The sequence below is a fragment of the Protopterus annectens genome, chromosome 1.part2 (genome assembly GCF_019279795.1).
Source record: "Protopterus annectens isolate FY-2018-M chromosome 1.part2, PAN1.0, whole genome shotgun sequence".
Lineage (NCBI taxonomy): Eukaryota > Metazoa > Chordata > Ceratodontiformes > Protopteridae > Protopterus > Protopterus annectens.
The window spans coordinates 98,192,102-98,205,252 of NC_056727.1; the positions used below are offsets into that span (position 1 = coordinate 98,192,102).

At 39.8% G+C, this 13,151-nt stretch overlaps 1 protein-coding gene across 1 annotated transcript in view; it reads right to left on the bottom strand.

Moving 5' to 3' along the window:
* Positions 1 to 13,151, bottom strand: part of LOC122788108 (golgin subfamily A member 6-like protein 2) — a 593,305-nt gene that overhangs the window by 195,812 nt on the left and 384,342 nt on the right. Inside the window, exon 4 of the mRNA XM_044055046.1 lies at positions 1,649 to 1,764. Within this exon, the coding sequence (XP_043910981.1) occupies positions 1,649 to 1,764 (116 nt within the window). The remainder of the gene's footprint in view (positions 1 to 1,648; positions 1,765 to 13,151) is intronic.

Below are 13,151 nucleotides of genomic sequence, written 5' to 3' on the forward strand. Positions count from 1 at the left end.
GCAAGCTGGATGAGTATATAGTTATATTTACTTGCTTGTTAATACAAATGTCAGATCATTGTCATATCTTGATTTGTAGAAAGGTTCTCCTTAGTTGTGGAAGGTGGGAGAGCAGGCCAGGGGTATCTGTGTGTTTATGTAGCCAGTGCATTACTTTAGGTAAGTAGGTGGGCCAGCTGTTTGTGTTCTTTATACCAGGGAGGCAAGAGATTGTAGTCAACAAACAGACATTTCCATGTAGACTGCTCACTGGATTGTTTTTCGTCATTAGGCAGCTAACTGCTTCTTAATAAATGCTTTGTTAAAATCTCAGTCCACTGCAGGAGGGTCTAACTTTCTTGAAGACTATCTTCATTGCAAATGTGTGTTGTGGCCTTTTAGCCTTTAGTGCACACCTCCTCTAAACATTATTGTTTCATCTGTGACTCAGAGGGTCAGACTATATTCAAGAGGATAGCATTCCATAACTTAAGTGTCTGAACTTTGTGCTTGTGAGATCCTCTGGGTCTTCATCTGTAGTTGTTTGGGATTCAATCCCATCAAGTATTCTCCAGTGGTCAATATAACAGACATGTTCTTATAGATCACGTGATCCATATGAGAATCGCTTTTATCACTCCTGCTGGAGTGAACCAGCTGTTGGATACTCTGAGACACTCTTCTTCTCTTTTCCCAGAACTGTGGATTTAGAGTCTATGTTTGATCATGGTCTTCTGGTAGTGAGTCACTTGGGAGATAACCTATATAACACATTGAAACAGCACAGATCTGCTTATTTTAGCAGGATAAGGGGGTGATAATGGACATGTCTTCTCTTCCACAGCATTTCTATATGTATTCCCACAATTTCTACTGATCCCATGTAAAAAGAAAAAAACAAAATTAAGATACAAATGCATCATAAAAGTACTCTCTTTGATACGTCTGGAATGCCCTTCCTCCTTCCGCCTGTGGCAGAACAAGTATATAGTTATATATTATTTGTTTAATAATGCACATTTTAAATTATTCTTATTTTCTGCTTTACAGGAAGGCACTCCCTAGTGGCATGAGATGAACTAGTAGGACCAAAGGAAGCACATGCTGATGCCGCTGGTGCACTATATCATGGTGCGCATTGCTCTCTGTGCAAAGATATATTGGAATATAGGATCTTACAAAGTACCAAACTGTGCTTGGTGAGGATCCACTCAAACCAAGAATTATAAAGGAGGGCCCTTCCAGAGATCAGCTGATAAGGCAGAAACTCGTGTACTATTTATAAATGAAGGGACAAAAATATAACTAACCAGATATGATTTGGGCATTACCTCAGAAACAGTTGCATCTGTTGGCCCTTTTGGAAATATGTTTGGTAGAATATTTTTAAACATGCTGTTATGATTTCACAAATAAATGAAAAGAACTTGGCCCTAGAAGTTATAGCAAAAAAGGCATATTATTGAGTACATCCATGGTATGAGAGGATGCTGTTTTTAAACTCCAGGATTTATGCCCTTAATAGCTGCATACCTTCAGGTACCTTTAATGTGAAGTCATTTTTATATACACACTGCCATATACATTGTTCTCTATATAACAAACATCAGGTACAAAGTTTTACTTTTATTTGTACAAATAGCTACTTGATAAATAGTTTATGATTTACCAGGATTTTCCCTTTAATATATCAGAAATCTGTTTCTTTAGATTTGTGATTTTGTTATCTCTGTGGTTGATCTCTGATTCTGACCGCATTTTCAAAATAGCAACTGCTTCTTCGTGCTACAAAAGAACAAAAAAGAAATGTGATCACTAAAAAAAATCAAAATAAAGGGAATTGTCTGCAGAAATGGCAGACCACAATATGTGGATACAACTGTAAACTAGAACTAGAAGAAGAATGAATTAATGTTAAAACCATTTAACTTATCAAGGGAGTCACTACACATCTAACTTCTTCCAGTAACTAACTGGTTCTAGTCTAGTGCTCCTAGAACTTCAGAACTAGTTTAGTAGCCCTGTGTATTGCATGTGCATTGCTACAAATGGCTTGTCATATCTATATCCATTATTATTATTATTATTATTATTATTATTAATAATAATAACAAAGATAATAATAATAATGATAATAATACTATATCGCAACTCAAAATAATGAAGACAAACTGCAAAAAAAGAATCCAAGAGGTCGATCAACCATGAAACAAATGATTTGAAATCCAAAGTCCAACTGGAGCAAATACGATAAAAAGATTCATTTTATTTTAAGCCACAAACAAGTAAAGCTTTTCATCGGTGACTCCTCATCAACTTCTTCAGAAATTTAAAATATCGCGCCACTAACATGGCTTACTAAAATACAAAACTGAGGTCACATGATATCAACACGTTCTCCTTCCATCAAAAAATAACATTTGAATAAACTAATATGAAATAACATAACCTACCACATACTACTATACAAATAAAAACTTTTAAAAAACACTTGTAACAAAGGCTGGCAAACCAAACAGCTGCTACCTTTTATTATGTTATATTTACACTGAAGCGGCGTTAGGTACTGACACCATACCAGTTTAGCTACAAAAAGAGCTAATGACGGAAACATATCTGTGATATTTAAAATACATGTGCAAATTTCTTTCAAAAACCTTGGTAGAAGAAAAAGGAAAAAAATAATAAATGACAATCTTTATGAATGAATTGAACGCATGACTAATGGGTACCTTCAACTATGTATGAAAGTTAAAACAAGAATCCCCTTAATAAAATTCTACCTTTCCAAACTTCTCATTTTCAATACACTGGAGATGGACAACATACTATTTAAGCCTGGGTGGTGGTAGGTTTCCAATTCTAGCTGCCATAACAATTCCTTAAATTCCAGCAACAGTGATTCAGGACCCCACCCCCCCTATTGTTGGAAACTAACTGATCTATTACTGTAAAATTAAATTCATGTTCAGGACACTTCTTGATATGCTTGGCCAGGGCATTGTCCATTTTTTCTTTTTTGATGGCATACAAATGTTCATAAAGGCGCTCCTGTACCTCCGGTCCATTTTGCCTATATAAAAGAAAAACGGGGCATGACGAGCACTTGGCTAGATAAACCACATGTGCGCTGGAACAATTAAATCTCCCCCTGATGATATACTTGGTTTCTCTGATCGTAAAGTGAGTACCTGCTTTAACAAAATGGCAATATTTGCACATATTACATTTAAACATTCCTGATCTTGTGTTGATGGATTTGGGTTTCATTTCTAAGATATTCTTTAAATTAAGCCCTCTCCTAAAAATTACTTTAGGGTTTGTTCCTAACTGAGAGGAAACTTGATTGTCAGTGCTAAATAAACACCAAATTTTCTTTATGATGGAAGCGATATCTCCCGCATCAACATTATAGGTGGTAATAAAACTACTGGTGAAAATATTGTTGGCAGGAATATTCTCTGATGGTGAAACAAATTTTACAGTAGAGTGGCAAAGAATAGGGAGGCATACCTCATTCTCCCTCTTAGAACGTACCTCATTACACAGTTCTGCAATCAAACCTCCTGGGTCCCCTCTATTCAAAAAAAGATCTTGAATGAAAAGACATTCTTCCAAGAATTCGCTATGTCTTGACACCATTCTGGCCGCTCTAACCAATTGGCCTTTAACTATCGATCTCTTCTGATGGAGTGGATGATTGCTGTTAAAATGTAAATAAGAATTGGAGAATGTGGATTTCCGATGGATTTTGGCAATGAAACAACCCTGGAGTATATCCTTATGCAAATCCACATCCAGATATGCTATCCTCTCCACAGAAAAATTCGAAGTAAATTTAAGGAATTCAATGGAACTGTTGAAGCTATCAACTAAGGAATCTACCACTTCCTTGTCACCCTTGAGGATGATAAAAATGTCATCCAAGTATATAGAGGGACTTTTTCTTGTATTATGAGGCTGTGAAAAACAAACTCTCTCTCTCAAAAAGCCATCACCAAATTCGCAATGCTGGCCCCGCAAGGGGAGCCCATAGGTACCCCTATCTGTTGATGAAACCATCGATCATTGAAGGAGAAAAAATTACATGTTAAAACAATATCCAGTAGTTCTCTAACCATCAAAATTTCATTAGCTGGTGCTTGCATGATGGTTATCATAGCTTGGATCCATTCCACCACCACATCGTGGGGAATGGAAGAATACAAGTCTATCACGTCGATCGTTAAAAAGTGACTATCGGATCTAAAGGGAATTTGGTTAACCCTGTTCAAAAATGTCCAGGAGTCCTTGGAAATGTGTATCTCACTGGATACATACTTTTTCAAAACAGTATCAACCACCTTAGCCGCTGCATAAGTTATACTGCCCCTTGCGCTAACCAATTGGCGCATAGGGGGATTCTGAATATTTTTATGAATCTTTGGGTTACCAAAAAGTACTGGGATTTTCGGATTAGTGATGGAAATGAAGTTGAAAACATCCAAATCTATAACCCCACTGATGAACATATCGTCAAAATATGATCGTACTCGGGCTATATTTATATTCAACTCATTCCTTATTACCTCATTGTATGTCTCAGATGCCAAAATAACTTCCATTCTGTTTATATAATCATCAACCTCCATGACTACTAAGCCACCCCCTTTATCCGGCTGCATAACTCTAACCGAGGAGTTACATAGCAATTCCAGCAAAGCTTTTTCCTCTTTAGTGATGTTAAAATTAGCAATTCGATTAGACTTAAGTAAAAATCGAATATCTAAATCACATAGCTGTTCAAAGAGGCTTAGTGAGGGACGCAGAGGGGGGTTGTAGGTACTAGGTATGTAGAAAGGTTTTTTCGAAGACATCTGTTCACCTAATAGCTGTAGGTTTAGCTTTCTCACGAAGAGCTTTAAATCCAGTATAGTGTTGGCCAAATGTGCCCTCCGGGATGGCACAAAGGATAAACCCTTTGCCAAAAGATCCACCAAAGGTTGTGAAAAGACAAAGCTGGAATAATTAAATATTTTGAAGTCCATGCCAGAATTGGTAACTATTTCAAACAGGGGTTGGCCTACAGAAGTGGGACCAATACTGGACCTGGTAAGTTCCTCCTGGTCCTGGTTCTGTTCCTGTTCTTCCTGCCTGGGGACTGCTGAGATCCAGAAATTACCCACACCCAGGGGTGGGTTATTGCTTAACTCATTCACTCCAATGGACCTCTGAAATTTTGCACTGTAATTTCCAATGGGCGGAGCCTAAGCCTTTTGACAGAATCAACTTACATCCTTACATGTCAAACAAATGTTTATATCTATAGGAACCATAGGGTTATGAAAGAAGTGTAGATGACAAGCCCTTCAGCACAAACTATTTTTATAGTGGTACTATTCTTTAGGTTCTAGGTCTTAAAATGAATTTTGTAAGTCACAGTAAACATAGTAACTATTATGTTTGTAATATTTACAATATCTCAACAACCACACAAGTTACATTCATACTGTCAGCAACATTTTATTTATCTAGCTGAAAGCTTTCATATGAGGCTAAGAAGTTTTTGTCTGTGTTACTTGGTTGTGAGATATTTAGAAAAATGTGAAAATGATAATTATATCATAAAAACAATGGTTAATATCTCTGTAACTGCACTAGACAGAGGTCAAATATTAATGCAGCTGAGTTTGCCATTGTGTAAGGTTTAAGTTTAAATCTTTTAACACCTTGTACATAGCATGTTTTTGGAATTATTAATGCAAATATCAACAAGCAATATTTGATGCCTAAAGGCGTCCGTATGAGTTAACTGTAGATGCACCTGCAGGCGTCACTCGGATGTAATGAGTTAAGTAACACATACAAAGGAAGTATTTCCAGAAAGTGAAACAACAAATAAACATAAATATACATTCCTTTATCAAATTAAATGTTTCCTTGAGCTTATATAAATATTGACCATGTTCTTCATACTAATAAAATAAATAAAAAGCATAATAAACCCAATACTTTATATCAATTTTAGTATATAGTGTGGTTTGTGATACCCAATGTAGTTGCTGTAATCAGATTTGTAAATTAAAATCATATTTGTTGGCAAACAGAGGTCAGAAAGGAAATGCAGTTCTTATCAAACAAACCACTCTGCAGTCCTTCATAAATAAATTCCCCTTTAAGGGAGATTTTTCACAGTACAGCAAATGTTTACACTTAGATATAGTGCTCCTTTTTAAATAGGACTCTGGCAGAATGGGACCCCATGATAGCAGAGTAGAACATAGTTCTCTTCTCAGTTCCAGCAACAGGGAAAAACAAAACAGCTTCACCATTAATTCTAACACCAGGTAACAATAAAACACCTTTACCTTCTGTCCAGGTAGTAATACATCCATCTGGCTTCCTCTCCTCTCAAGAATTAGTTTCATTCCCTCATAGGGATACCATCTACTTTGCTTTCCTTCTTCCTTCTGATGCATTTAAATCCAGCTAGAGTACTCCCGGGACCCTCCTCGGACCCAAAGGTCATGAATATGCTATGTACTTGGTAATATGTTTTAATATCTCTCTGTGTAGCTGTCCCTCATTATCTTTAACATTCTTGCTTATTTCTAGGTTAAGCACCTTAAAAGAACCATTCACCACTATGCTATCTGACTCTTCTGGGTTAGTACACTTAAATGGACCAGCCACGACTATGCTACATGACTCCATCCTGCATAAAACCATTGTATGAAGCCACAGCAGACAGTCTGTTTTCCTCTGACAGCCAATCTACATTGAGGGATGGCTGCAACCTGGCTAATGCATTATTTCAAAGCTAAAAGATTTGAAGGTCAGCACCCATCAAGATAGCTTTACGATGGTGTCCTTGCATAGGAGTGCCTACTGAAGGAGAGCACTATCTGTGATTAGGACAGATTCGTTCCCCAAAGGGCAGTGAGAGCCCTTTTCATGGTTGAACACTCTCTTTCTATATCTGAGTAGAGTTTCATGGCATTACTAATCTTTCTGCTAATACAGAAAAACAGGTGTTTATACCCCTCTGTAGCCTAAGGCAAAAATGTTTCCATGCCTACCTCTGAGAATTCTGTATGTACTAAGAACTGTTTCAGAAAGTCAGAGAATATGAGTATGACCTCTCAGACTAATATATTCTTCAGCTGTCAAAGGCTGTTCCATTGCATTTGCCCATTTTACCCCCAGTGAAGCCATACCTTTAATAAGATCAGTCAAGGCACAAACAGTTCTGCCAAAATCTAGAACAAACTTCTGAAAATAACTAACCAGACCCAAAAGGCTTTCACTTGCTATTTAGTGACTGATATGTCAATTTTGTATTGCTTCTATTTTTCAGAATGTGTTTTCTTAAGCCCATGGCTTATCACATAACACAAATGATGGGCTTCTGCCATCCTTAACTTTCACTAACCTGGATTAGCTATATATCCAGCTTGACACACAGAATTTAAAATAGCCTGGACTTTGGGTAGATGGCTCTTCCAAATCTTCAGAAAATATTACCTTGTCATCCAGTCAGGCTGCTGCATATCTGATGCATAGTCTAGGAATTTTATTGATTATCTTCTGGAATGTTGCAGGATCTTCATGGAAACCAAAGGACCACACTTTATATTGGAAAAGCCCATTGGATGTGGAAAATGACAGGTTTCCTTAGCATCTGTTCCTAGTGGGATGGGTCAATAGCTTTTGGCTAATTCTAAACAGCCTAGATTCTCAAGCAGTTCATCCACCGGGGACTTCGGATAGGAATCAAATTTAAATATGCGATTTAGCTTCCTGAATTCTTTAAAAAATCTTACAGAGTCATCAGCCTTGCATTCCAGTATAACTGGAATTTTCAACTCACTCTGGGATTCTTCTATAGCACCAAGTTTAAGCATCATTTGTTCCTCATCCATAAAGCTTGGTATTGGGACTCTGATATTCAAGATGGTTTTAAGTTAATTTTCTGTCTCGGTAGTTTTATGTTGCGCTGAATTAAACTTGTTTCACCAGGCAACTCTGGGAATATGTCATTATTTCTGAGCATAAATGTTTTATTCCTGCCTCTGAGATAATGTCACCTTTATTCTGACTTCAGGATAAGGCGATGGAATTTTAACTTCTTCTGCAAACATCCTTACTACATAAACTTTAGTAGATGCTTTCTCCATAGTTTAAGAACACTTACTGCTCTGGTTTTCTTTTTCTTGGCTGGCTCACATTATAGTTCATATAACTTACTTTCTCACTTACTTAAAATGGCTTTATTGCTTTGCAAGGAACTTGTTTAGTCATCTCTTGTTTAGAAGTCTCTTAGATGGGTGCTTAAGTTATACAATCTCTATTTTGCCTGCTGTGTGCTCTTCATATGATCTAAGAACACTGATATCACTGTTCTTAACTTGCCCTGCAAGTCTGAAAAAATACCCTTTTACATGCCTAAAGAAGTGTTTCCTTTCCATGTTGCTTTTGCTATATTTACAAGCCTTGGGGATGTCTGCCATATAGAAATTCAAATGGAGATTTTATACATATATATATATATATATATATATATATATATATATATATATATATATCTACACACACACACACACATATATGTATATATATATATATATATATATATATATATATATATATATATATATATAGGTTCATAGGTTCATACTAGGCTATCTGCCCTAGGGCATTTATAAGCCTAGCCAGAGTGTATGTGGCTTTCACCACCCCTTAGGATGAGAATACTATACCCATTAGTTTGCTGTGCCTCTGTCCAGCAGTGATACAGAGATGATTCTCGGGGTAAACCACGATCTCCCATCCACTCGTCAAGATTTCTCTTGAACAGAGTCAGTGAGGGGCTCTGCCTCACATGGACTGGGATTCTGTTCCATAGTGTAGGGAGTCTCTGGGTGATGAATCTGTCCCTCCAGCACGCCCTATTTATATCCGTGTTGAGGTTTAAGTCTCTTGCTCTCGTGGCTCTGGTGGATTTGGATTTTCTGAGGTGGAGCATGTCCATTAATTCCGGGTTGGACATGGCCTTGTATGTCAGGCACAGATCACCTCTGAGCAGACGGTATGTGACTGAATAGAGCTGGAGTTTCTTCAGTCGGGCATCGTATGACATATGTTTGAGCCCCTTTATCCTTTTGGTGAGGAACTTTTGGGGTCTTTCCAACTGCTGCAGGTGTCGGGTAAGGTACATTCGAATGGGGCGTTGTACTCAATCATTGGTCTGATAAGTGAAGAGTACAGGGGTACAATGACCTCTCCTGATCTGGATGTGAATCCCTTCATGATCAGGTGGGCAATGTAGAAGGTCTTCCTAACCACTTTGGCAATGTGAGTGTCAAAAGAGAGGTTACTGTCAACTTGGGTCCCCAGGTCCCTGATAACTTCTTCCGTGTTTAATGGATTACCACCTATGTGGTAATTAGGGTTACCTTGTTTTTCCCAAAGGGTATGATTATACATTTTTGGCATTTAGCTTAAGGCCATGGCTCTGGCACCAGTTATCCATTTCTATGAGACCTTTCTGGAGGATGTCTGTGTCTGATGGAGTGTCAATTATGGTGCCCAGTTTGCAGTCATCTGCAAATTTTGTCAGCCACAATCCCCGTATGTTTGCCTGCACTTCAGAAAAATAAATGCTGTACAAGAGGGGACCCAGGACTGAGCCCTGTGGGACACCGCACGTGACCGGCTTAGAGACTGACATGGCACCAGCAACTCTAACCCTGTGTGTTCTGTCCTTGAGCCAGTTTGCAACCCATCTTGTGACATATGGGTTTACATCTAAGCTGTTGAGCTTTTCTATGATGCCCGAGTGGGGTATTGTGTCGAACGCTTTGCTAGGTCAAGGTAGGCTGTGTGAACTGCCTTACCCTCATCAATGGCCTTAGTGACTGTTTCAAAAGTCGACCAAGTTCAAGAGGCAGGATCTGCCCTTGACAAAGCCAAATTGGGTAGGATCCAGTGTCTGTAGGTCCCCAATGTCTTTATTTATGAGTTCCATTATGATCCTCTCCATAGCTTTGCAGACAAGGCTTGTCAAGCTTATGGGGCGGTAATTTCCAGGGTCCGTAGAAGCACCGCCTTTGTGGAGTGGGACCACAGTTGCCGTCGCCATTCTTTGGGCACGTATCCTGTAGTAAGGCTAAGATTAAACAGCAGCCTTATGTGTGGGTTTAGTTCCTCATTGAGTTCGTAGCACACAGCCGGGGACACCGTCCGGTCCCATTGATGCTGTGTTTTTTCTTTAGAGAGAGCAGCTCTCACCTGGGCATCTGAGATGTTCGGGAGGCTAGACTCTGGTGGGATAGATATTTCTCCTTTTGGGGAGGGAGGGAGAAATTTGCACTGAACCTGTCTGCCAGTATGTTGGCAATGTCTGTGGGTTCAGTGATTTTTATCATTTTGGACTAATTCTGAGCATATCTGGGAGTTTCCACCCAGGTTTCTAACATAGCTAAAGAAGGCTTTATGATTGTCTTTTGTGTCATTAGCGATTTTTCTCTCAAAGTTGGCCTTGGATGATTTTATGAGTGATCGTAGTTTTTGCTAGTATTGATCAGAGATGCCTTCCCATTTAGGGATTTTGCTCTGTCATGTAGTAGCTTTCTCCTCTTGTTGTAGAGTTTGTTTATGGCTGGAGTCCACCAGACTGGGCGCCTGCCTTTGGTGGAAAAGGTCTTGATTTTATTAGGGATTGCTTGATCCATACATTCCTGGAGGTGCTCGTAGAAGGCATTTGTAAGGGTTTCAGCAGCGTGGGTTGTAGTTTCCACTGGCTCGGGGGCCTTGAAGGATACCACTCCAGTCTCAAGAAGTGTGAAGTTTGCTTTTGAGAAGTTCTTCACTGTGGTCTTTTTGCTGGGGTGGGGCGGGATGTGGATCTCCAGTGAGATTAATTTATGGTCTGATCTCACCAATGAGGGATATACTTCCGGTGTGGAGCATTTTGTCCCCATGTTTGTGATGATCAGGTCTAGTATATTTTCTCCTCTTGTGGGAACGGTGACTAGTTGTTCCATAGCATTTGAGTTTATGAACTCAAGGAACCTTTGGGCTAGGGTGTTGGGGCTTGAGTAATGTTCCCAGTCTATGTTTGGGTAGTTGAAGTCACCCAATATGATGGTGTTTGGAGAGACATTCATACTCTCCAGTGTCTTCAGGAAGGCTGTGTGGGTTTCCTGAGTTTGAGAAGGTGGTCTGTAGCATGTTACAAACTGTAGAGCAGTTTTACCTATGGTTAATTGCACCTGGATGGTCTCCGATGCTTCAGGCGTTGCCACTAACCTGGAGGTGTGGGTATCCTTTATGAATATGGATACTCTCCTCCTTTTGTGGTTCGGTCCGGATTCTGGGGCGGAACGCATGATATGAGGTATAACCTGATAGTGCTGGGGTGCTCTCAGGAGCCTTGAACCAGGTTTCAGTCACAGCACAGACATCGATGTTCTCCATACTGAGGAGGGCTTTGAGGGCGTGCATCTTGAGGTTTAGACTTCTGGCATTGAGCAGTATTACCCTTAGTTTTTCTCCATTTTTGTTTTCTAGGGCGGTAGGTTTATCATTTGAGCCTTGCCTAAAAGGCACTATGGGGTGGCAAGAGCCTTTGCCAATATCCGAAGCCCAGGGTGACAGGTGCAAGCCGTCCCTTGCGAAGCAGCGTGGCTTGTCAAGCATGTCATCCCAGGCAGACAGACATTGGATCCCCTTAGAATGACACCAGTAATTAAGCCAATTATTAAAGCTGATCATTTTGTCTCTGTATTGTGGCATCATTCTTGGTGAGGGTAGGATACTGCTCAGGGTCAGGGTCATACCGGCCTGGGCTACATAATCTGAGAGCTCCTCTATGTCTCTTTTCATGTAGTCCAGGGAGGTATGTCTCAGGTCGTTCACACCGGCATGGACAATGACTGAGTCATACTTGTACTTGCTGTGGAGTGACCTGAGTGCTTGTGCTATGTGGCAGATTCTAGCGCCTGACAGGCAGCTTACTGTGATCTTTTCCTTGTTCAGTCTGGTGAGTGGGACGTCAGTGTGTCTGACTATGGAGTCACCTATAACAAGTGTGTCTGGCATTGTGTTTGGCCTTAAGGGCTGTGACTGTTTAGCACACTGACTTTGAGAACTATGTGTTGCATGCCTTATGTCTTGAGGTGGCAGTTGCTTGGGTGTCTGCTTTGGAGGCCTCTGTAGTTTTGGTAGATTTTTGATCAGTGCCTCCGAGTATGTCTTTGTGTGTTTATGTGTTTGTTTTGCAGTTGTGATAGTTCTATGTGAAACTGGGTTTGTGGTGTGCGTGGTTTCCTTCTCCTCCTGTCTGGTCTTGCCAGTCCTGAGTTGAGAGAGCTCAGCCTCCAGTTTGGCTATATAGTTGCATCTCTCACATGTATTTGTGTTTTGTGGGAGAAGGAGTGGGTTGTCTGTGTACATGAGGCAATTGTAACATTGCCTCAAGATGCCCAGATTCACCAGCTGAACAGGAGAGGATGCTAGCAACTGACCCTTCGACATGCTAGAAAAAGTGAAAAGTTTGCTGTGTAACTGAGTCAGAAGGGACCTATAGGAAATGGGTACTCAAGGGGATTCTAGGCTAATGTAGTACTTTGTTTAGTATACAAGTACTTTACCTATATAAAAATGCTTTAGGAGCAAGTGCTGAGCTTTACCTATATAAAAATGCTTTAGGAGCAAGTGCTGAGCTTTTGAGATAGAGAATAGACTGTTTAGATTGCAAGTAGAGAAGTTCTAAGGGAAAAATTGAAAAGCAGACTTTACGGAGCCAGAAATAGTTTAACCTTGTTTAACCAGCGCTGCCCGATGGTGCTCTATGGGCAACTCCGCGCTAAATCACGCAAAAGCGCGCTAAAGCAGGCTTTATAGCAGGGGGTTGAAAAGAGCTAGGAATTGACCCAAAATGGCCAATAGACTACAAGTTTCTGGCTGGAACCACTGCTCTATGGACAAATAGGCTGCTCAGTGCTCCCCACTCCCACTGGTGAACAAAGAAGCTTCCCTTTATCCAAATAAGGATATGGAATAGCACAGGAACCAAGCCAAAGCCCAGAGATCAGCAAACTCTGAAGACCGGACTATTCTAGTTCAGTAAGGCGGGAAAACAATATATTTTTTTTTTTTTTTTTTTTTTTTTTGCAGAAAACAGAGGAAAA